The sequence below is a fragment of the Erinaceus europaeus genome, chromosome 9, assembly GCF_950295315.1.
Source record: "Erinaceus europaeus chromosome 9, mEriEur2.1, whole genome shotgun sequence".
Lineage (NCBI taxonomy): Eukaryota > Metazoa > Chordata > Mammalia > Eulipotyphla > Erinaceidae > Erinaceus > Erinaceus europaeus.
The window spans coordinates 77159943-77183718 of NC_080170.1; the positions used below are offsets into that span (position 1 = coordinate 77159943).

General features: G+C 38.5%; 1 protein-coding gene across 26 annotated transcripts in view; it reads right to left on the reverse strand.

The window, feature by feature from the left end:
• The window catches only part of KALRN (kalirin RhoGEF kinase), an 866834-nt gene that overhangs the window by 284609 nt on the left and 558449 nt on the right, over positions 1-23776 (reverse strand). For all 26 annotated transcript variants that reach the window (XM_060198227.1, XM_060198226.1, XM_060198224.1 and 23 more), the window contains exons 24-27: positions 23670-23736; positions 22964-23073; positions 6188-6257; positions 3476-3565 (exon numbers count right to left, since the gene is read on the reverse strand). In XM_060198227.1, coding sequence (XP_060054210.1) covers positions 3476-3565; positions 6188-6257; positions 22964-23073; positions 23670-23736 — 337 coding nt within the window. The remainder of the gene's footprint in view (positions 1-3475; positions 3566-6187; positions 6258-22963; positions 23074-23669; positions 23737-23776) is intronic.

Consider the following 23776-nt stretch of genomic DNA (forward strand, 5'->3'; position numbering starts at 1 on the left):
TTATTATTTGTATTTATTTATTGGATAGAGACAACCATAAAACAAGAAGAAAGGGGCTGACAGAGAGGGAGAGAGACAGAGAAACACCTGCAACATTGCTTTACCACTTGTGAAGTTTTCCCCCTGCAGGTAGGACTGCGGGGTTGAACCTGGGTTCTTGTGCATTGTAATATGTGCACTCAACCAAGTGCAACACCAGTATATGGGTTTTTATGAGACAATTTTCCATGTACTCTTTATAATAATGTATGATAAGAGACTGCTTTCATGCCTTACAGAGTGAGCCTAAAATAGATGATTTCTAAAACTGAAATTTAAGGAAGCTCTTGTGATGGAATGGAGGAAATCTACAAAGGTTATTCTTTCAGGGAAGCTTTGAGAATAGTCAGAAGAGTTTACTGCTCTACCTTCCCATTTCTAGGCAAAGCTCTAGGAACAATTACTGAATTGATTTCCTGGGTCCCATTTGCTTTCTCAAATAAAGTAGACTCATCTGGCACTGTGCTGGAAATGGGAGATAAGGTGGAAAAGTCTGAAACTTGTTAGAGACAGTGAGGTAAAGAATAAAGGAGATGTTATTTAACACTAGGCTCTGTGATATGCACAAATATGAGCCAGGCAAACCATTAGTCTAGTCCTCTAGGGGCTCATACGGGGGGGGGGAGCTTATATGACAGAAAGTATATTGTTAGTCTGTCAAAAGTCAAACTATTACAAGCGCTATAATAGAGATACAAAGTCTAATGCATACAGACAAAGGGAAGAAATTGTACAGGAAGCAAATTTTGACCTTTAAAAGACAGGAAGAATTTTGAAAAGTGTGTATGTGTGTGATACAAAGGGCAAAATTCACCTTGAGCAGAGAGAACAGTGTAAGCAAAAATGAGATAGAAGTAGAGGCATACTCAGAGTGCAGAATATGTATTTTCAGAGAAATACTGAGCAGAAGACACAATATATTTAAAAATTTCAAAAGGTTTTCTGAAGACTATTGATGAATTACCAGCCAGGGCTATCTTAAGGGCAAGACATTATAAACAAAGATAATAGTAGTATTGAGCACCAAAGTTGACAACCAAACAATTCTGATACCAAGTAAAAGAAGTACCTTTCTCTTTCTTTCTGTCTTTATCAAATCTAAACTCAGGAATTCCAGTTTGTGACACGACCATTTCCACAATAAATGTTCCATTTCAAAAAAATCTTATATGATTCAGAGAAAGAGAGTTCACTGGGTAGGGTGTGTGCTATGTGCACAACTCAGGTTCAAACCCAGACATCACTTGGGAAGTGTTATGGAACTAGAGTTAGTTCCAGTAATGTGATGTTTTTCCTTCTCTGACTCTCAATTTGAATGAAAAAGTGATCCACATCAGTGAGATCACATTTGCACAAGAACTCAACTCTACTAATAATAATACAAATAAATCAAGTCATACATTTTTGTTTGATTTTTTCCCATCCAAATGCCATTTCTTCACCAAGCAACATACCACTCATAAATTTATTTCTGATTATGGTAGTATCATGTTATAAAGATACTCAGAATAGGCTTGTTTTATACATTTGAATACAGGAGCTTAAAGTAAACTGTGAGACTTGTGACAACTATGGTGGTTATTTCTATGAGGGTGGCGATACAGAACTTCGTTGGTGGGTGTGGTGTGTAATATTACATTCTTGTAACATAATATTAACAAAAAATTAAAAAGGAGCAATGCTTAAATGTCTTTACATCCCTTAAAGCATTTACAAAAGGAATTAAAAAATTGGGCAGAAAAATGGGGACCAGCATTACATAGACTTACCCCGTCATTCAGCCATCATACAACCGTCAAGATTGGCTCCTCATTCAAAACCAAAGGGTCCAACAAAATCTATAAACCATGAGTCTCTCCTAGGCTTCCACTGCAGTACAGGCGTTTTATGCTGGTTGTATGGCACTCTCAACCAGAAACTTTCAAAACTCTCAATGCCTAGGTCAAATTCTGGTCAATTATACCTGAATATCTGGGGTGGGGCCCAGGAGTATTTTTCAGAGTTTACCAAGAGATTCCAATGTGTAACCAAAGTTGAAACAATTTAATTAGGGATTCTCAAACTTAAGAGGGTATCACTATCACCTGCAATTCCTATGGCTGGGCTTTAGCCCTGGGTATTGACTTAAGAGGTATGAGTGGTTTTTTGAAAAGATGGATTTCTAACAAATTCTCAGATGAGGGGTGGCACATCTGGATGCACGCACATGTTACAAGGACCCAGGTTCAAGCTCCTGGTCCCACCTGCAACGGAAAAGCTTTGTGAGTGGTGAAGCTGTGCTGCAGATGTCTCTGTCTCTGTCTCTGTCTCTATTTCTCCCTCCCCCTTCTGGCTGTCTGTATTCAATAAATCAGTAAAGATAATTAAAAATAAAAACAAAAACAAACCCCAAATTCTCAAATGATGCTGATGTGGTTGGTCTGAAGGCCACAGTTTGAGAACCTCCACATTTTAAAGAGATATATGTGATGCAAAAGCAAAATATTTGAACCAACACCTGCATTACTATAGGTATCCTTGAAATGTGAGGCTTTTTTTTTGTTTTTTGTTATTTTGTTTTTCCATCAGCTTTATCTTATCACTGGGGCTTGGTGCCTGCACTACGATTCCACTGCTCCTGGACATTTTTTCCCCTTTTTTTTTGTTGATTAGAATAAAGTTAAATTGAGAAGGGAGAGGGAGATAGAGGAAGAGAAAGAAAGAAAGAAGTGCTGGTTGGTAACACAGCGGGTTAATTGCATATGGTGTGAAGCACAAGGACCGGCATAAGGATCCTGGTTCAAGCCCCTGGCTCCCCACTTGCAGGGCAGTGAAACAGGTTTGCAGGTGTCTATCTTTCTCTCCTCCACTCTTTCAATTTCTCTCTATCCTATCCAGCAACAACGTCATCAATCACATTAGAAATAACAACAAGGGCAACAAAATGGGAAAAATGGCTGCCAGGAGCAGTGGATTCATAGTGCAGGCACTGAGCCTCAGCAATAACCCTGGAGGCAAAAAGAAAAGAAAGAAATCTATCCCCTCAAAAAAAAAAAGACACCTGTAGACCTGCCTTACCACTCATGAAATCTCCCCTTTCCACAACTCAGGTGAGAAACAGGGCCTTAAACCTGGGTCCTTGAGCATGGTAATGTGCTTAACCAAGTGCACCACCATCCAACTCTGAAATGTGAGACTTATGGCTATCAAAGTTTGATGCTGTGGTATGAAGACCAATGTGTCTTGTCTAAAATTATAGTTTGTGACATGAATGGGGTAAAGCAAAAGATGAGCACTGCTTTTGGTTTTTTCCATGTATTATCCATGAGATAAAGGTTTGAGGTGGTCAGTGAAAAAATACAAAGTACAAAGGAGAGTTAAGAACCCATTATTCCATAGTAGGGGAAACATTTTCATCTACTCATCAATAGCTCAAGAATGGAAAATCACAGCTTACATCAAAGAAAGTGCCTGCATGCTCCAGGATCAGCTGGTTGGAATCAGGCTTGTTTTTACAGTAGGTGACATACATCTGAAATTTATCTGCCTGAAAAGACAAAGTCACGTAGATAAGCATATATTGGTTATTCACTTCTGCCCACTGAGCCTAAAAGAACCAGCAAAAGATGTACAATTAAATTCTCAAATGTTGGTGCCTGGATTATCTGTGGTAAAAGTTCTGGGCTCACCAGTTGCATGTTCCCATGAAAAACCTTGGAATGCTTTTCTTTTAATAGTAGATACTGAAAACTTACTGAAAGTGAATATATTTAAATACTAGTCTGTGCTAAAATCAGGCAAAGCAATTTACAAAACATATTCTGAAGCTGGACAGAATATACTTAGTAATTACCCCCACCTTTTTAAAAGGGTTATAAAAATACTGTTTATTTTGGATAGAGACAAAGAAATTGAGAGGGAAGGGGAAGAAAGAAAAGGAAAGGGTAAAGGAGGGGGGAGGGGAGAGGGAGGAAAGAAAGAAAGAGAGAGAGAGAGAGAGATGCACCTGCAGCACTGCTTCACTGCTTGTAGAGCTTCTCCCTTGCAGATGGGGACCAGTGGCTTAAGCCTGGGTCTTTATGCACTGTAATGTGTGCACTCTATCAGGTGCACTACCACCTGAACCCTCCCAACCTTTTTTTTTTTTTTTGATTACTAAATTTCCCATCTTGAAAAATGACAATATTTGCTCTAAGAACAGCAACAAACTAGTCAAATGATGCAAATTAAGCATGATCTCAGAGACGGATCTGTTTGTACTCCATTGACAGGAGTTTGTATTGTTTGTCAGAGACAATGACTTCACCACCAGCTTCCCAATACCATTCCTCCATAGGAGAAATGAAAGTGGAGTGATCCTCTGGGACAGTGTATCAACAATGCTTTTATCAGATGGCCACTCAAGTCAAAAACCTTTGTTGAAAATTCACTTATTTCTCCCAGGACCCTCTGAGTTAGAGCTTCATACTCCTTGCACTGGGAAAGGTATATGCATTTTGGCTATTAGGTAATTTTCCCATTCTTGAAATGATTCCCAGCTTGGTGCCTACAGAACATTTGGGATGTTCTCTTCTGAGAAAACAGCCTACATGTGTGTTATTTATAGCAGGTTTAATTTATGCCACCGCTTTCCTAAGTGATTTATGTAGATTAGCACATTTAATCCTCATATGGTAAGAATTTCTATCATTTCCCCATTTTACAGATACAAAAACTAGCACGGGATGGTTAATTTATTTTAAATTTCTACTGCTGGAATAACACATGGGCAATCTAACCCCAGGCTGCTTGGTAGAACCATAGCTTTTTAGTATTTTGCAAACATGCCTGTCTTTTACTCCTGACACTAAACTCATATAAAAATTATGAGACTAAAAATCACCTCTTGGTATCCTTAAAGTCATCCTTGGCAAAAAGGTACCTGTTTCATTCAGTAACCAAAGCTTTTTTGAAGACAATTTCATGGTTTACTTTCAATTTAGGAGACACTTAAAAGCCATAAAAATGCTGCTAAATCACACTTATCATTAATTACAAGGCAAATACACACATCTCATGAAATAAGATGCAAAAAATATGTTCACTTCATGGTCAATCTTGGTTTTTCTCTACACTGACTATATAAGGGAACATGATTATCAGCATGAATGTGATCTGTGTAGGAGCTGATGTATTTAGAAGTAGGAAATGTATTAGCACAAAATAAAATAGCAACTTTAAACTTAACAAATGAGAGTATTTTAGGAAGCAAACAATAAGGTTTCATGAAAAGAAAGCAATTCGGATCGAGTGGTGGGACTAGCTGTGATAAATACTACGTGTCAGTGGGCTCATCAAACTTTTACCTCATCTTAAATGTTTCCATCTATAAAATTTAAAACATAACATAGTCCTGAATTTTCTGTAGGGAGATGGAGAGAAAAAAAGCCTCTGTAAATTGGAGAAACATTTTGAAAAGGAAGTAGCAGTTTTGACTGGAAGTAATAGTTAATAATTATTAAATTATTTCCATGCTGAGCTGCACTTAATCAGTGTTTTAGGGGGACTTCCCTGCCCCCCCCATATCTGCATTTATATTATGAACATGAGCTCAGAATAACATGGAGTGGAATTTGCTAATGGAGATTGGTTTTTCTGTCTATAGAACTTGGTACATTCAGTTATTTACTGGTCCATCAGAACAGAGCCAAGAAAGAAAATGACTAAGCATTCATCATGTAGGTAAGAAATGACATGGATACCCAACGAATCTGTTCTTTTCCACAAAGGAAGAAAATGTAACAGATGGTCAGAGTTAACTCTTTACATTGTGATTCCCTAATCATAATTCTGTAAAAAATAACTAATGAATGGAGTCAATACAGTTCCTCTACTAAGGTTAGTGGTCTTGCTCCACTTTCCTGATATTTCCATTTTAGAAAGTGTTGAATACACTTATAATGTAGAACATAGGCCTGGTGATTAATGGTTTCTTTTCCAAGGAGGGTTCTGTTCTTCAAGAATTTATTGTTTTTCTCAGATCTCCTTATGATTTCTCTCTGCAGTCCCTGGTTTTGTTAGGGGCAGTGATATAATACCTAAGGTCAGACTCTGAGTAATATTGCCATCTGGTTCAGTCTACACACTGGGAAACCTGGGGCTGTGGGAGAAGGATTTCAAATCAAGTTACCCAAGTAACAAAGCAGTGTCCCACATCCTCAGGTAGCTGCTCATACTTCTCCAGTTCTTTGAGGAAAATGCTGCAAGGGAGGAAAGAGAAAGGCTGAATCAGATGTCTGTGCACTTCTAAACACCCCCAGAGGGTTATACTGAGGTCAAATATAAAACAGCAAATCCTCTATTATGTTTATGTGGCTTCATTTTCTAGGTGATAGATGGTAAAGTACAGTTTTACATATGTTGGAACTAATTTAATTAAAATTGATATAAAGTGGTTAATTAGTGTTACTTAAAATAGTTTTGTTTTCCACTGTGACCTATAATTCTCAAACTAAAAATAAGTATACTATTTGTGTTGATATCTTATTTTAACAATCACAAATCTAGTTTTATTTTTTAATATGTTTTCTAATCAAGAAATCTGAATAAATATCTATCTAATCTATTTTTAGATGTAAAAACAAAGTAAATAATAACATTTTCTTAGATATAAAACAAAAATAATTTGAATATTATATTGACTTCTTTCTAATTCTTAGAATTCTTCTACAATGTACATTTTTTGCTAAATTTATGAGTTAATGCTTCCAAATATAGTCATCCCTATGAAAGAAAAGTTTAATGGGAAAAAAAATCACAATGTATTTCAAAGCTAAATTGAACTACTGTTGAGTTATCTGCCTCTGTGGACATCTGTGCCATGATTCCTTTCCATGTTAATAAATGTGTGACTCCAAATTAATAAACAACTGGGTTGAACTTAAAGAATATAAGTTCTAGTAAGTTTGAATAATTAAAGAAAAAAAGTAGCTTCTTAAAAAACCACACAAATTTTTATAAGTTAGCATTTATAAGGCAGTTGAAAATGGAAGGAGGTGTAATGTTTACAAAGGCTAATTTGAAGGTCAGAGTAGATAGCATAATGGTTGTGCAATGAGACTCTTTTAGGTTCAATCCCCCATATCACCATAAGCCAGAACTGATTAGTGCTCTGATAAAAAGAGAAAAAAAGGCTAATTTGACAGTGTACACCAAAATAAAAAATATTTTGCTTTTGTAATTTTAATTCCTGATTTTAAAATAAAATTTCATCACCCATGTATCTACAACTGTGCAGTAAGCCATTAACCCCCAATTAAGTATAACATAATATTAATAATATCAGTGCACAATAATAAACTTTAAATAAATAAAGACAATTTCCTGTGGTTGGAAGCACATATAAGATGACGAGCCACATGAATATCCAGTGTCTCTGTTCATAATAACAAAAGACAGTCTGTAGATGACAAATTTATGTGATAAATTCACATAACTGAGTATTATATAGCTATCTATGTTTTCATATGAAAGACATTCAGGGCAAACTGTTAAGTGAAAAAAAAGTAAGGTCAGGTAAAATATATATGCTTTTCATCTAAGTGTTGAGCATATATATGGTTATGCAAGTGTTTGGAGTGATAAATACATATTCTTATTTCCAACCTATGAAATTAATGATTAAAAAGTGTGATTTTTAGTTACACTAGGTAAATTCTGAAAATCTACAATACAACATAGTACCAGGGGCCAGGCCATGGTGCACTTGGTTTGAGTACACACACTACAACATATAACCTATAGTTAAGGGACAGATAGAAACAGGTTGGGAGCATGGATCAACCTGCCAACACCCATGTCCAGCAATTACAGAAGCCAGACCTTCCATTTTCTGCATCCCATAATGATCCTGGGTCCATGCTCCCAGACGGATAGAGAACAGGAAAGTTTCCAATGGAGGGGATGGGATATCGAACTCTGGTGGTGGGAGTTTTGTGGAATTGTACCCCTTTTATCCAATGGTCTTGTTGATGATTATTAAATCAATTAAAAAATTGTGCTTCCTGCTCCAACATTTATTAAGCTTCCCCCTTGCAGGTAGCAGCCTGCTAAAACAGGGCTGTGCTACTGCCCAGCCCATTTTGTAATACATATTTTCAAACGAGGAATACACAGTTCCAACTCTCCTGCTTGACTGCATCATCTGCCTCTTCTAAACCTCCATTCTCTCCTCCTCTCCTGTACCACTATCTCCCCTGCACACATCTAGAGTATAATACACCCTGCACTGTGTATGCTTACATTTCACTTGCTGAACTGCCTATTTTTTTTTCCCTTCCACACAAGGAGTCAGGCGGTAGTGCAGCAGGTTAAGTGCACACAATGCAAGCCCATGGACCAGAGTAAAGATCCGGGTTCGAGCCCGGCTCCCACCTGCAGGGAGTTGCTTCACAAGCGGGTGAAGCAGGTCTGCAGGTATCTATCTTTCTCTCCCCGTCTTCCCTTCCTCTCTCCATTTCTCTCTGTCTTATCCAACAATGACGACATCAATCACAACAATAAAACAAGGGTAACAAAAGGGAATAAATAAATATTTTTTTTAAAAAGAGGTAGGCTATCTTGAAGGGCCATGAGTTCAGATCATACACCGCTTGTTGCTGTTGAAAGCAGAAGGTCTTGTATGTTCTCATTAATTATCAGGGAGGCTCTGGACCCTACAAAATTGTGCTCCGGGAGAACTGGGGCAGAGGTGGAAGAAACACTTTCAAGAACCTAGTTATGCCTAAGGGCACTCCAAGGCACACCTGACCCTACCTCAGATGTCAAATGCATGTGTCAGAGCCATGGCCTCAACTCCCAGGTATCTCACATTTAGGATAGGTATAGCCTTGTCTCTTGTCAATTGGCTCTCACTCTCTCCATTCTCCTCCCCAAGGCCTGGAAATTGGGAGCCCTGATTCTTGGGATCACTTCTTCTATGGCTCTGGGCTAGAACCTCTCAGTAAAAGGCATTCACAGGACATTTAGAAAACAGTAAAGTGCCCAGTCAGTCATGGACAAATGTTTGGTAGGCATATTGTTTGCCACAGCATTTGGCCACCTCCTGAGAGCCACCTGCTCTAGGTTGGCAGCCAGCTGGGTCGATTGTGAGAAATTTCCCTAGGACCCTGCCCTTCCTGATATCATAAACCAGCAGCAGTTTCCATATTGCCTTTGCCCCGTCCCCACCCCCCAGTCCTTCCCATCACTTTGTGTGCTATTAAATTCTCTCTCCTTGAAGAGAGTAGTGCTTGCTCTTTGTTAACAGCAGGAACACTGCTGTAACTTCCACTGCCCCTCTTCATGTGGTGGTGATCATTATGGTGGTTGGGGGTGACTATGGTTCCTAACAGACAAGGATGCATCTGAACAATCCCTCCAATTCTGTGACCAGCAGCCCTTGCTGTACAATAATAACCACTCCTAATTGAGCAGAACAGTTGGGATCAGGCCTTAACACTTCCCTTTTATGGTTTTCTATTTGCTGGAACTTAGCGCATTGAGTGTTGTTGGGACATGAGTGTAATTAGCATACAGCTGACTTCAGTGAGCATACCACCAATTTACGAAAACTCACAAGGGATTTAAGTGATTTAAGTGAGTGTCTGCCAGAAATAGATCTCTGTTCCTATTCTTGCAGTTCCTGCTCTCAGTTCCAGCTAGCTGTTCCTTCGTCTTCTTTTTCTTGCTGGGACCTACCATGCCTTTTACCCCTAGGACCCAAACACATGTAGCTGAGTTCTGGTAATTCATCTTAAAGACTCATGGCTCCCACCATCATGACTAACTGATCTTTGCCCCTTCGCCTATTTTGCTATACCTAAACAAACCTCCCATTTGCTTGACCCCTCCAAAATATTGTGCTTCATATTTAGAATTTGCAAAGAGGTTAAGCCTTACGGTAAATGTTACTACACACTGTTATTATTATTACTAATATTAGTGGTATGAGGAAACTTTTGGAGGGTGATGAATATGTCTATGGCCTCAATGATGGTGATGATTTATTTCATGGGTGTACACTTATGCCCAAACTCAGCAAATTTTACATATAAATATGTGCATATTTTACATGTCAATAATACTTCAATATTAGTTTTTTTTAAGTCATTACCATAAAAGCCAGAAGAAAAGAACAGAGAAGATGAAGACAGTGATGGGTGGAGCTTTATAATTAATTTTGATTTTAAAAATTGACTTAAGGGTCTGGGTGGTGGTGCACCTGGTTGAGTGCACATGCTACAATGCATAATGACCCTGGTTCGTTCGAGCCCCGGCCCCTACCTACAAGGGGAAAGCTTTGTTAGTGGTGAAGTAGTGTTGCAGGTGTCTCTCTGTCTCCCCCACTCTTTATCACCCCCATTGCTCACTCACAACTTCTGTTTTTTTTTTTTTTTTTTTTTACCAGAGCACTGCTCAGCTCTACAGGGGACTGAACCTGAGACTTTGGTGCCTCAGGCATGAGAGTCTCTTTGCATCTGTCTCTATCTAATAATTAAACAAAGACTTAAAAATATTCTAAAAATTAAAATATATAAAGCAGTTCTAAAGTATCCCACTACTTATAGCACTGGAAAATATTATTTTTTATCAGTTTGTTTTGTTATACTTGGCTCTTACACAAGCACTTTGGTAGTATCTTATAGTTATAACTGTTTGAGTTTTATGTATATATTATTTGTTCAATGATGCTAAGAGTTGTTATTTTATGTTTTAAAGCATATATATATGTAATTGCTTTTTAAAAATCATAATTGAATGCTTACAACATTAATAGTGACTGGTAAAATTATGGGTAATATTTTTCTTTATGATTATATACAATCCCAACTTTTCCAATATAGTTGAGAATTACTTTAGTAATAAGAAAAACATTTAAAACTTTTACACACCCTCTGTAGTACCCATTTGATGGTAATGATCTCCCACTAGTGTGTCAATCTTAGAAATACCTGATCTGAATGACAAAATAAGTATAAATGTAATGCAATTTGAGGTTTACAAATAAATGTAGTGCTAAATAAGAAAGTATTATATTTGCCACTAATTTTAGAAAAGTTGCAAGTAACACATGTGTATTTAATATGACTTCTAAAATGGAAGTCAAAAACTACATCATACACTGAGATCGTTGAGAATCACATTTTTCAAGGCCAAAAAGGAAACATGCATTTTGTTGCAAAAAAGAATCTGGTTGTTTGCTACACATATATCATCAACCTCACTCTGATACCTGCATACTCGCATAGGTACATTTTTTATTTTGGTAACCAAAGTTTAAAATATATTTATTGTATACTCTTTTTTCATGAGAAATACTGAATAATATAATGTTCAATGTCATCAGAAGCTGTGCTAAGTGAGATACTATTTACATGATAATCTCTAATAGTGGCTGGTATTCAGTATAAAGCTCAGAGAAAACATTGAATGGAAACCCATCCCTGTGTTGTGATGAACTGAAAAGAGCCTGGGAGGCTGGAACTTTAACAAGTGGAAGAAAATCCAACAAGTTGTATTGGAGAAGGACTGTGAAATGCTAAAAAAAAATAAACTCTAAGGAAAGAATTTGGAAAAAGTACTATGATGATACACATTATAAATTTCTGAAAAAAAGAAAGTATGTGGTAGTGCTTTCCAAATGTCATCAGTGAAACAGTTTTGGGAGGGAGTATTATAGAACTCTCCTGAAAAAACTTAGTGATCCTCACAGTAGGCTGGGTATTATGTTCTAAAATTGGGATCTGAAAATCTAAAAAAAAAACTAGGAGGGCAAGAGGTCTTAAACTGTGATAAGGGAGCAGCACAGGTTGAATTTTGACAACACATACCAGAAACCTACATAGTGCTAAATGCAGTGAGACTTAATTAAAAAACAAAAAAAGAACCCCACCAATGTGTCCTGGAGCTCAGCTTCCCCAGAGACACACCTTACTAGGGAAAGAGAGAGGCAGACTGGGAGTATGGACCAACCAGTCAACGCCCATGTTCAGCGGGGAAGCAATTATAGAAGCCAGACCTTCTACCTTCTGCAACCCTCAACGACCCTGGGTCCATGCTCCCAGAGGGCTAGAGAATGGGAAAGCTATCAGGGGAGGGGGTGGGTTATGGGGATTGGGTGGTGGGAATTGTGTGGAGTTGTACCCCTCCTACCTTATGTTTTTGTTCACTAATCCTTTCTTAAATAAAAAATTTAAAAAAAAAAGAAAACTGAAAAAAAAAACAAAAAAAGAAAGAAGGAAAAGCTCACCAGATAATTCTTTTATTATTATTATTATTTATTTATTTTCCCCTTTTTTGCCCTCGTTTTTTAAATGTTGTTGTAGTTATTATTGTTGTTATTGATGTTGTCATAGCTGGATAGGACAGAGAGAAATGTAGAGAGGAGGGGAAGACAGAGAGGGGGAGAGAAAGACAGACACCTGCAGACCTGCTTCACTGCCTGTGAAGGACTCCCCTGCAGGTGGGGAGCTAGGGGCTTGAACTGGACTGTGCTACCACCTGACTCCCTCAACAGATAATTCTAAAGCATCCAGTTAGAATTTGAAGGCAACTAATTTAGATTCAGCAAGCTTGGATTTGGCAGCTCCTACACTGACTCTAATTTAATTTTTTAACTAATTTTTTTTTCGCATCAGGGTGGGTGTGTAAAAACGCCAGCTATCCTGAGGGAAATTTTGGAGGGAACCATCTACTAGATGGTTTGATTAGTCTTTCACCTCTATACCCAGGTCTGATGACTGATTTGCACATCAGGACCGCTAAGGGACCTTCACCAGAGTTTCCTCTGGCTTTGCCCTGCCCAGGCATAGTTCACCATCTTTCGGGTCTTAACAGATATGCTCGTGCTCCACCTCCCAGACTGGGCAGGCAAAAAGGGTGGGTGACGCACCTTCGAAGAACTGGAGAGGCCTCGAGATCCCACCTCAGCCTGGGTGGATTCTGGCCTTCACCTTCATTGCCCACGGAGGCTTGCATGCGAGCCCCTGACATGCGCATATAATTTAAATTTTTAATAAAAAAGTAAATAACTATAAAATATTTAGCATATACTGGGCATATCAATTCATGACTCTGAGTAAGATACTAACTGCCCTCTCAAAGTAATTGTTAAAGGCAAGTGGCAATATTGACTCTATTTTGCTTTTGGATTTAAGATTTATGAAGATGACAGATTATGTAATCCTACTCAATGTCATCCACCTACTTCAAGTAGGCATGATGAGTTGAAATTAAATTATAAGAGGTCACAGCACTCTTCACAAATAACGAAGCATTCCCCCTCAGCTGTTCAATAGCAACATCTCATTCCTTACGTTTCAGTAATTACATGTAATAAATAATGGGAGAAAGACCAAAGCAAGCAATCTAAGTGTTTGGGTTCTAGGGTTCTTTCAGAAATGAATAAGACTTTAAAGAAATGTCAAGATCTGAACAGTGTCATAATTCTTTTAAATTATTATGATGGAATATTTTGTGTATCAGTATTTTATGAGGAAAATGCTTCTCTCTGGCTTTATACAGGATCCCAGTAAATGAAACCTCTAGCATTTTAATAAAGCTTTGAGATTTATCACAAAGTACGACAGAAACAGTATCATCTAAACATATACTGAATCATTTTGATTATGTTCATACGTACTCTTTCCCAAATGTAAATGGGTCTATAGTCTCACTGATTCTGGATAAATACATCCTTAATTGAGGAGCTCACAGCATAGTCCAGCAGACAAGCCTTTACCTCAAAGTTGTAGTCTACATCTTAGGGGGAATATATTTGATGTGTTTTCTCATTTATGTGTGTGCAGGGTTTGGGGGGGGATTACTTCACAAGTGGTAATCAGATCTGCAGATGTCTATCTTTCTCTCTCCTTCTCCATCTTCCTCTCCCTTCTCAATTTCTCTCTGTCCCATTCAATAAAATGGAAAAATTGGCACCAGGAGCAGTGGATTTGTAATGTCAGCACCAAGTCCCCAACAATAACCCTGGAGGCAAAAATAAACAAACAAAGCTAAAGATGATTTTGAAAGAACTCATGCACCAGATGCACAATGACAGTAACAGAGGCTCTTTAGACTTCAGAGTGAGGACAGTTGTTTAATATAGCATAGCACCTATTCAACTAATGGGAAGTCATGCACACATACTCCAGGAAAGGTGTGGGATGATTGCTGGAAGTGTTTCAGCACTGTTTGGTCACACAGGATGAGTCCTGAGATTCACCTGGCTCTGTCTCTTCATTTCACATCAGAATCTTCAATTTAAGATTACAGATGAAGGGCACAGATACACCAGGGCTGGATTCCCATTCTGCATGTTGCCCACCCTCAGTCTCCATCCTCAAACAGCAGTTGCTTTTGCTGCTATCTATTTCATATACTTTTCAAATATTTCCTAATTTTAATTTGTATAATGAATCAGTAAGTATCTATGTAGATGCATAACAAATTTAATATTTAGAGTATAACTGTTTATTTTTATTTTATTGTCACCAGGGTTACTGCTGGGGCTCAAAGCCTACACGACAAATTCACCACTCATGTTGGCCATTTTTTCTCTTTTTGATAGAGACAGAGAGAAATTGAGGGGTGGATGAAACACAGAAAGAAAGGGAGAAAAGATAGATATTCAGCTCTGTTTCACATCTTGTGAAGCTTCCCCTTTCTAGGTGGGGGTCAGGGCTTGAAAATAAAATATTAATCTCACCTTGTTAGACAAAGTAAGTACTACAAAATCTGGATAAGGGCAAGAGACCAGCATACTTTAATGATGGCTCTTTTGGTTACTACCAGGCCATCCCATCACCCAGGCCGTAGTCAGGGAATCCTGGGAATCCAACACAGGCATGATGGGCCTAGAAATCTAACAGATCCCTGTTTCCACTGTCATTGGTCATCTCCATCAGGAACAACATACTGTACCCCTTTGTAGGTCCCTATAGGACCTTGCCCCCTATAAGGATCAACAATGGTAGGGACAGCCTCATTCTCCAAAGGGAGGTTGGACCAACATACACTATCACTTGAGAAAGACTGGTCCTCAAATGAGGACCTAGCCAAGACCACAGAATGCAAGCTCAGATCTATAGGGATGCAGAGGTTATACAGGCTCCTTTGAAGAATATGGGCCCTAGATCAAATTGATGGGGTTTACAGTTAACAATAGCTATACACTTTTCCTGTATTTTGGAGCTACTCTCTTCCCTGTTCCAGCTTCCTAGTTCCATTTCCAACTCTGACACTATCTCCCTAATACCTTTGGTCACCTGCATGTTAGCTGTTGGGCACAGGCAAAAATTAGTAAAGTCATGGGCCCCCTGGAATATACCTAAAATAGACCTACTAGTTTTTTCCAAAACGGAGACTCCAAAGCTTTTTTTTTTCCTTTTTTTTTTTTTTTTATTTAAGAAAGGATTAATTAACAAAACCATAGGGTAGGAGGATTATGGATGTTAAGTAGTTAAGTCTGTGTAATCAAAATTAATATTGTTTGATACATCAAAATGTTGTCAGAAATGTGCTATTCTTCATATTTTTAACCAGCATCATTTTTTTTTTAGTTTACTTATAAAACCAAGAATGAAATACAACTAAAGCTCTATAGGGCTCTTCTGATAGACTGTCCCAGACTTGTAGTCTCCTTAGAGTGTGGGTTAAGGGGCCATGAAAAATCACAACTGACATCCCTCTCCTTCTCTGTCAACAGCAGTGAGATATAATAGATGATTTATGAAAATGTAGGTTCTTTGGCTGTATTATCAGTTGGTTTGGACAGGTCACAAGTCTTTGTACACTCGTTTGTTTCTTTATAATACAGGAGTGGATATGGATTGTCTATTAAGGCTTCCCTTAGACCTTTGTATTTTGTTTACTAGGATTTACTATAAATGGGATGGAGCTAATCCCAAAGATATTTGGAGGAGGGGATGCCTTTGAAAACCACAAAGTATGCATAGTTTAAGCAAAGAGTGTATGCTGGGAAGGAGAGGAGTTGCAGCAAGGAAAGGTACCCAATGTACGACACATGGACCAGCCAATTAGGCAGTGGACTGCACATTCCTCTCCTCACCACCTGATGGTGCCAACTCTTTACCTATATAAAGCACAGATCAGCCATTACTTCAAGGGGCTGTAAAAAAATCAATTTAGAGATTAGCAACATTAACAAAGACAAAAGAAAGGGAGAAAATGGAACCTACCCTCAAATATCAAAGCAAATCACACATAGTAAGCATACTGCTTTCTAAAACCTGATCTCCCTATTTTAAATAGTATGTAAACATATATATCTTAAGACATACTATGTAATTCTCTCCTTTGGTTATAATCAAAGGTATTTGCACAATTCATCTTGTTGGTCCTTGTGCCTTCAATAGCTCCAAGGAGGTCTAGGACTTTATTGGCCTCTACTCTTACTTTCCCTCTCCCTCTATCTATAATCTATTACTGCTCCTCTCTCTTCTCTCCTTTCTACTCCTCCATCCTTTCTTTCCCCTTTTTAACTCACCTAACTTTACTGTTCATTCTCACTTCTACCATATGAGACCTTTTATCTCACTTCCATTTCCCACTTTGACTCTCCCTTCCCTTTGTGTGCCCTACTACCATTTAACTCTACTCTGTCCACCCATCACCTCTCCTTTTCCTGGCCTCTATCGCACAGACACAGACACGAAAGAACACAAACAGCTGGACATCTGCCTACCCCCATCATACAGGGTAGACACACATGAACTCCTCCCATTAATTTTCAGCCTGTAAGCAAGGCTTCACCATTCCATCTCCCCTTTGCAAGGACTTGGTTCAGACTTTCCTCCATCAGCAAAGGAGGCATATCTAGCTATAAAAACCCTATTTGCTGACTTAAATTCAACCTCCAATGTCTCTATTTCCCTGAGGCCTTTTGTATTACTAAAACAGCGCTCTCTTTTTTTCCTTCTCTCCTTTGAACTGCATACGTACTTTACCCACACCATTATGACAATTATCAACTAATTTCCAGATGTTAGAGAGAAGAGCCTTGGTTTGAAACATCAGTGGGTGATATCTCCACTTCTAAATTAGAATGGGTCTGGTCCCAGAAGGACCTGGGTAGATGATGGAAATGTGGGCTTGGGGGTCTCAATAGCTAAACAGACAATGGACATTGAGAAAGAAAGACATACACATACACATACACACATGCACACACTTTCTTCCCCCATCTCTCTCTCTCTACACTAACCTTGGTTGTCTTAAAAAGTGACACCACTTGAAAAGATCAGTAATAACTAGCTGAGATATTTAACATATTAACCTTATCACCCTTAGTCTAGGTACTAACTTCCCAAGTGACTTAGCCAATTGGGCTGACCCAGTGGTGTCAATGTTAGCCCCTCTGCTTATCAGTCTCTCTCTTTTTTCCCAATTATTTATTTATTTCCTTTTGTTGTCCTTGTTGTTTTATTGTTGGAATTTTTTGTTGTTTTTAATTGATGTTGTCGTTGTTGGATAGAACAGAGAGAAATGGAGAGAGGAGGGGAAGACAGAGAAGGAGAGAGAAAGCTAGACACCTGCAGACCTGCTTCACTGCCTGTGAAGAGACTTCCCTGCAGGTGGGGAGCCGGGGGCTCTAACGGGGATCCTTAAGCCAGTCCTTGTGCTTCGCACCATGTGCGCTTAACCTGCTGCACTACCGCCGGACTTCCTCTCATTTCTTTTGTTTTGCTTTATTTGTTTTATCTTATTTTTTATATATTTATTTCTTATCCCTTTTGTTACCCTTATTTTTCATTGTTGTTGTAGTTATTATTGTTGTTATTATACAGGACAGAGAGAAATGTAGAGAGGAGGGGAAGTCAGAGAGGGAGAGAGAAAGATAGACACTTGCAGACCTGCTTCACCACCTGTGAAGGGACCACCTTACAGGTGGGGACCCTAGGGCCCCAACTGGGATCCTTACACTGGTCCTTGCGCTTTGCGCCACGTGCGCTTAACCTGCTGTGCTACTGCCCGACTCCCCAGTCACTCATTTATAAGTGCACTTCAATTTCACCCTTAATCTCTCTCTGAGGTACAGGAAGTTATGCACTAAAAAATGAGAAGAGTACATTTCTCTGCAAAATAGAAGTTTATTGCAACTTGGAAAAACACAAACAGTTGGGGATATTTTTGGATTTGAAAGCATCCATTTTAGATATGTACTCCTGAATAGCAAAATGTTTTTGGATCACTGTACTTTATGCTGCTTGTATCAAACTATTTGTTTAAATTCTTGATTCTTATTTTCTGCTTCTAAATTACTATGGGACTGTAAAGAGCACAGTCTAGGTGTAAAGTGACTTAAAAAAATTTTTTTTTATTTAAGAAAGGATTAATTAACAAAACCATAGGGTAGGAGGGGTAGGAGGGGTACAACTCCACACAATTCCCACCACCCAATCTCCATATCCCACCCCCTCCCCCGATAGCTTTCCCATTCTCTATCCCTCTGGGAGCATGGACCCAGGGTCATTGAGGGTTGCAGAAGGTAGAAGGTCTGGCTTCTGTAATTGCTTCCCCACTGAACATGGGCGTTGACTGGTCAGTCCATGCACCCAGTCTGCCTCTCTGTAAAGTGACTTTTATTCTTATTAGAAATAAAGTTCTTATCTTTTCACATAAGGACCTTCCACCCTTCTTAAAAGTCACTTTACATCTATCTAGACTATGTTATTTATAGCCTCATAGTAATTCTCATACTTATTTCTATAAGAATTTCTATACTTATTCTGAAAGCTAAGTTTATTGTAGGAAAGTGGAACTTGTTGGCTAAATCACAGGGGTAATAAAAAGGAAAGTAACATGACTTTAAGACATCAACTTGATATCTTCTCATATAGCTAAAGGGAAAATATGAGAAAATGCTAGTATCTGGGCTCAATGAACAAGAACAGCTTTATTAAGATCATATTAAATAGGCATGAGGATAGGTATTTCTAGACAAAACTGTACAGTGTTAGTATCTGTGATTTAAAAAAAAGAATGAATCCCTTCAGTTTCTGAATGTCTGAAAAGAGCTTTACTTCTTCTTACTGGAAAGATAATTATCAGGACAGTGTATTTGTGGCTGGCAATTCTTATCTTTTAATACTTTGAATATTCTACTCCTTCCTTGCCTCTAGGGTTGTGATGAGAGAAAAAAAAAAGAATGGGAAATTTTATTAAATACCGCAGAAAATCAGAAGGATTTTCTAGTTAGGACTTACTACTTTCATAATCTGACAAGGCTAGTATGTTATGGGAGCTACATATTTTTATTTTTTTCTTTAAACATACTATTTGATGATATAAAAGGCAATTGATAACCAGGATTTGATAGGAGTAGAGTGACTCTTCACCCCTTATTTAGACATGTTAGAAATAAATGAATTAAACCCACTTCTTGTCTCTTAGCAAAGGGTCATAGTGATGACTTCTTTTTAAAGATGGGCTATCTTTTTAGAGATGGGCTAGCCACTTACCAACTAAATTGAATAAATTAAGTAGAGCTAGAAAAATCAGTTCTCAGTCCCATTTCAAGTATTCAATAGCTACCCATGTCTAGTGGTGACTGTATTGGACAGTAAAGGTATAGAACATTTCTCTCACTACATTAAGCTCTATTGGGTAGTGTTTGCTATTCTAGAGATTATCTATTACTTTTGTCCATAGAGTCATCTCAGGAACTTTTGAAGCTGGAAATTTTAATTCCAAGTCTACTATTTAACCCAGTTAAAGTCTCTGTAAGGTAGAATCTAGAAGCTTTTTAAAAAAATTTTTTTTTAATTTTAATTTTATTCCCTTTTGTTGCCCTTGTTGTTTTATTGTTGTAATTATTATTGTCGTTGTTATTGATGTCATTGTTGTTGGATAGGACAGAGAGAAATGGAGAGAGGAGGGGAAGACAGAGAGGGGAGAGAAAGATAGACACCTGCAGACCTGCTCCACCACTTGTGAAATGACTCCCCTGTAGCTGGGGAGCTGGGGGATCGAACCGGGATCCTTATGCAGGTCCTTACTTCACACCACATGTGCTTAACCCGCTGCGCTACTGCCCAACTCCCGAACCTAAAACTTTTTCATGACTCCATTTCAGAACATTGCAGGTTGACTTCTTAGGCCCTGCTTACAGCAGGGTGTTAAGAAAACTATAGGACTTTAAGTAAATGTTACGTATGCACTTATGCACTGAGAACCCATCTATTACTGTTTTAGAAACTAAGTCATTTCCTTAGTTGGTGCATAACAAATCACACCAATGTATTTGCCAACTTTTTTCTTTCTGTTTTATTTAATTTTTTGTGATTTAATATTAAGCTACAAAATTATAAGATAATAGGAGTATAATTCCATTTCCACTACCAGAGTTCTGCATCTCCTTTCCCTTTCAGTGGAAACTGCAATAGTTCTCTCCAGGTCACAGATATATATTATTTATATATCTTTAAAACTATATAAAGCTATATATATTATATCTCTATATATTTTTCCTTTTTTTTTTCTTCCAGGGTTATCACTGGGGCTCACTGCCTACACTACGAATCCACTGCTCCTGGAGGTTATTTTTTCCCTTTTGTTGCCCGTTGATATTGTTACTTTTGTTGTTATTGCTGTTGTTGTTGTTGTTGGATAGGACAGAGAGAAATGGAGAAAGGAAGGGAAGACAGAGGGAGAGAGAAAGATAGACACCTGCAGACCTGCTGCACTGCCTGTGAAGCGACTCCCCTGCAGGTGGGGAGCCAGGGGCTCGAACTGGGATCCTTACCCTTTGCACCTTTGCACTTAACCTGCTGTATCACCGCCCAGCCCCCTGGTCCTTCCTTTCTAATCCACACCTACAACTATTAATACTTCCAAGTGTCCTTCATTTTTCCTCTTCTCTCTCAGATAAGTGAAACAGTGCCATCTGACTCTGGTGTTTTCCCTTTCAGTGATGGTATAAAAACAAAGATTCCTGGTGACAAACATTTCAGGTCCTGGTGGAATTGGGGTTCAAAGCCCTCTGCTCATCTTTCCTTATCATTTCCCTCCTTTGGGAGTATGGACTGGGTAGAGAAGGTAGGGGTTCTGACTTCTGTAATTGCTTCTCCACTGGATATGGATATTGACAGGTCGATCCATAGTCCCAGCTTGTCTCTTATCTTTCCCTAGAAGGGTAGGGTTCTGGAGAGGTGAGGAGCCAGGACAAATTTTTCTTACTTTCTTTTAACAAAGAAACAATTTGCTTTGTATGTCATGGAAAAGCTGAGAACTGAATAAAAAGATTCTGATATTTAAAAGCTCTATAGCATGTTATTCTGCTTATTTCATTAAAACAAACAAGGCTGATAGATACACTCCCCTATAAACTATTAAAAGAGTATTCCACTTGTTTCTACTTACTTGTCCATCTTTCTACGTTTGTTATTTTAGTTGAGGGTGGGAATAAAAGGATAGTAGGGGATGGAGGAAAAAATCTAGGTTGAAAGAAAATGTCAATGGAATTAGAAATCTAAGGCTTCCAACGCAACGACTGCCACCTCAACATGCTTCACCTCAGACTGTGTCCAGAGACTTCACGTGTGGAATGACAACCCTTCAGCTTCATTACTCGGGTGAGACCTTTCCTTTTATAGTACACTCTAATTTCATCTCAGGTAGTTCACTTTCTAACAAAGTCCCATAACCTAGATATACACCAGTTTCTGTGAGAGAGAGCTTATGTGCACACGTATCCATAAACTACTGCAAAATATATACCTGAAAGCAGTAGTACACTAGAGTTTGCAGTGAGTACCTCCCTAACACTTCCTCTCCACTATTCCAAGCTTGGGATCCATGATTGCTCAACAAATTGTTTGGCTTCGTATGTTAACTCTCTTTTCAGTCACCAGGTTCCAGATGCCACCAGGATGCTGGCCAGGCTTCCCTGGATTGAAGACCCCACCAATGTGTCCTGGAGCTCAGCTTCCCCAGAGACACACCTTACTAGGGAGAGGCAGACTGGGAGTATGGACCGACCAGTCAACGCCCATGTTCAGCGGGGAAGCAATTACAGAAGCCAGACCTTCTACCTTCTGCAACCCTCAACGACCCTGGGTCCATGTTCCCAGAGGGCTAGAGAATGGAAAAGCTATCATGGGAGGGGGTGAGTTATGGAGATTGGGTGGTGGGAATTGTGTGGAGTTGTACCCCTCCTACCTTATGTTTTTGTTCATTAATCCTTTCTTAAATAAAAATTAAAAAAAAAAGAAATCTAAGGCTTATAAGGTAGAACAGCTAGCTTCAAAAAGATTCCAATGTTAGGACTTCCTATAAATTTCAATGAGGAGAGCTATTTTTTTTCCTAAATACTATTTTTTTTTAAATTTTTTTTACTGGGAGGTTAATGGTTTACAGAACAGTTTTTGACACATGGGTACACTTTCTCATCTCTCTGTAACAGGTGTCTGCAAAATATTCATACCCTCAAACTAGGTCCTTTTCCACCACCATGTACCAGAACTTCAAATCCCCCCAAACTCCCTTCCCTTCATCTCTAGAGTCCTTTGCTTTGGTGCAATACATTACACTCAATCCAAGTTTAACTTTGTGTCTTCCCTCTCTGTCTTTGTTTCTTATGTTCTATCTATAAATGAGATCATTATTTCCTTAATATCTAGTTATTATACTAGTCAAGTATGCAGATATTCACAGATACTGTAGGGAAAATGGAGAGACATGGCTGAATAACAGGCTTCACTCTCTACTAGGACTTTTGGATAACTGGTGAGAATCAGTTGTCAGTGAGAAAGAACACTGACAGCTATTAACTTTGAAAATTTTTCCAGGTAATTCTTTACCAGGTATGACTTACCAATCAGTTCTGACTCATTGTTTAGGAAAGCTAGTTGTCTGGTGCATATAGATAGCCCTAAGGGTTCTCCACTGAAACCTCCCACCAACATACTTGTTATGAAAATCGTAGATTTCCTGGATGTTGCCAAAGATGATATGCTCTTTATTAAGGATCCCAGGGGGGATCTCTTCCACACCACTGGTCATTTCCCACAGGTAGGTCTGTAAGATAGCAACAGTTTCATGACTGGTGAGTACTGCCACATGAAACAAACACAAAATAAACAGGCTTCCAAACTTGGGTAAAATTCATTCTGGGAATTCATTCAGAGTGCAGAGAGTGAGACAGTAAATAACTGCAAAGAAAGAAGGAAAACTTGAATATTCTCTTACCTGTTGCTAGGGAAGCTCACATTCTGAACATTAGCATGCAAATAGATTTCATACTCGTGTGTGTGTGTGTGTGTGTGTGTGTGTGTGTGTGTGTGTGTAAATATGTATTGGGGGAGGAAGCTAATTTTCAGACTCAAGTTTACTAACTGTGATGGTTTTTACTCTGAATTGAAATAAACTGTATACTTTTTTTGTATGGGTCTAGTTCTAATCTAAAAAATAGCTTCTTTTCAAAAGCACTTTAAACTCTGATGCAATTGCTGTTGACTCTGTAAGAAAGATAAACACTTGGGAGGAGTTCATGTTGGATTTTTGTTCTTAAGTTGTGGGAGAAGACAAGAGAACTTAGTTTCTCTCAAGGACTCAGTTCTCATAAGGACATAAAATTTTTAACACAGCTGTGAATCAATTGCTACAACACTCACCTCTAAGCACTCATGTAAGTCCCTTACATAAGCCTTCTCTGTCTGGAGTAATTCAGCCATTATGAATCTAGAAGGAAACAAATGGGCCTTCAGTTGTTTTGAGATGT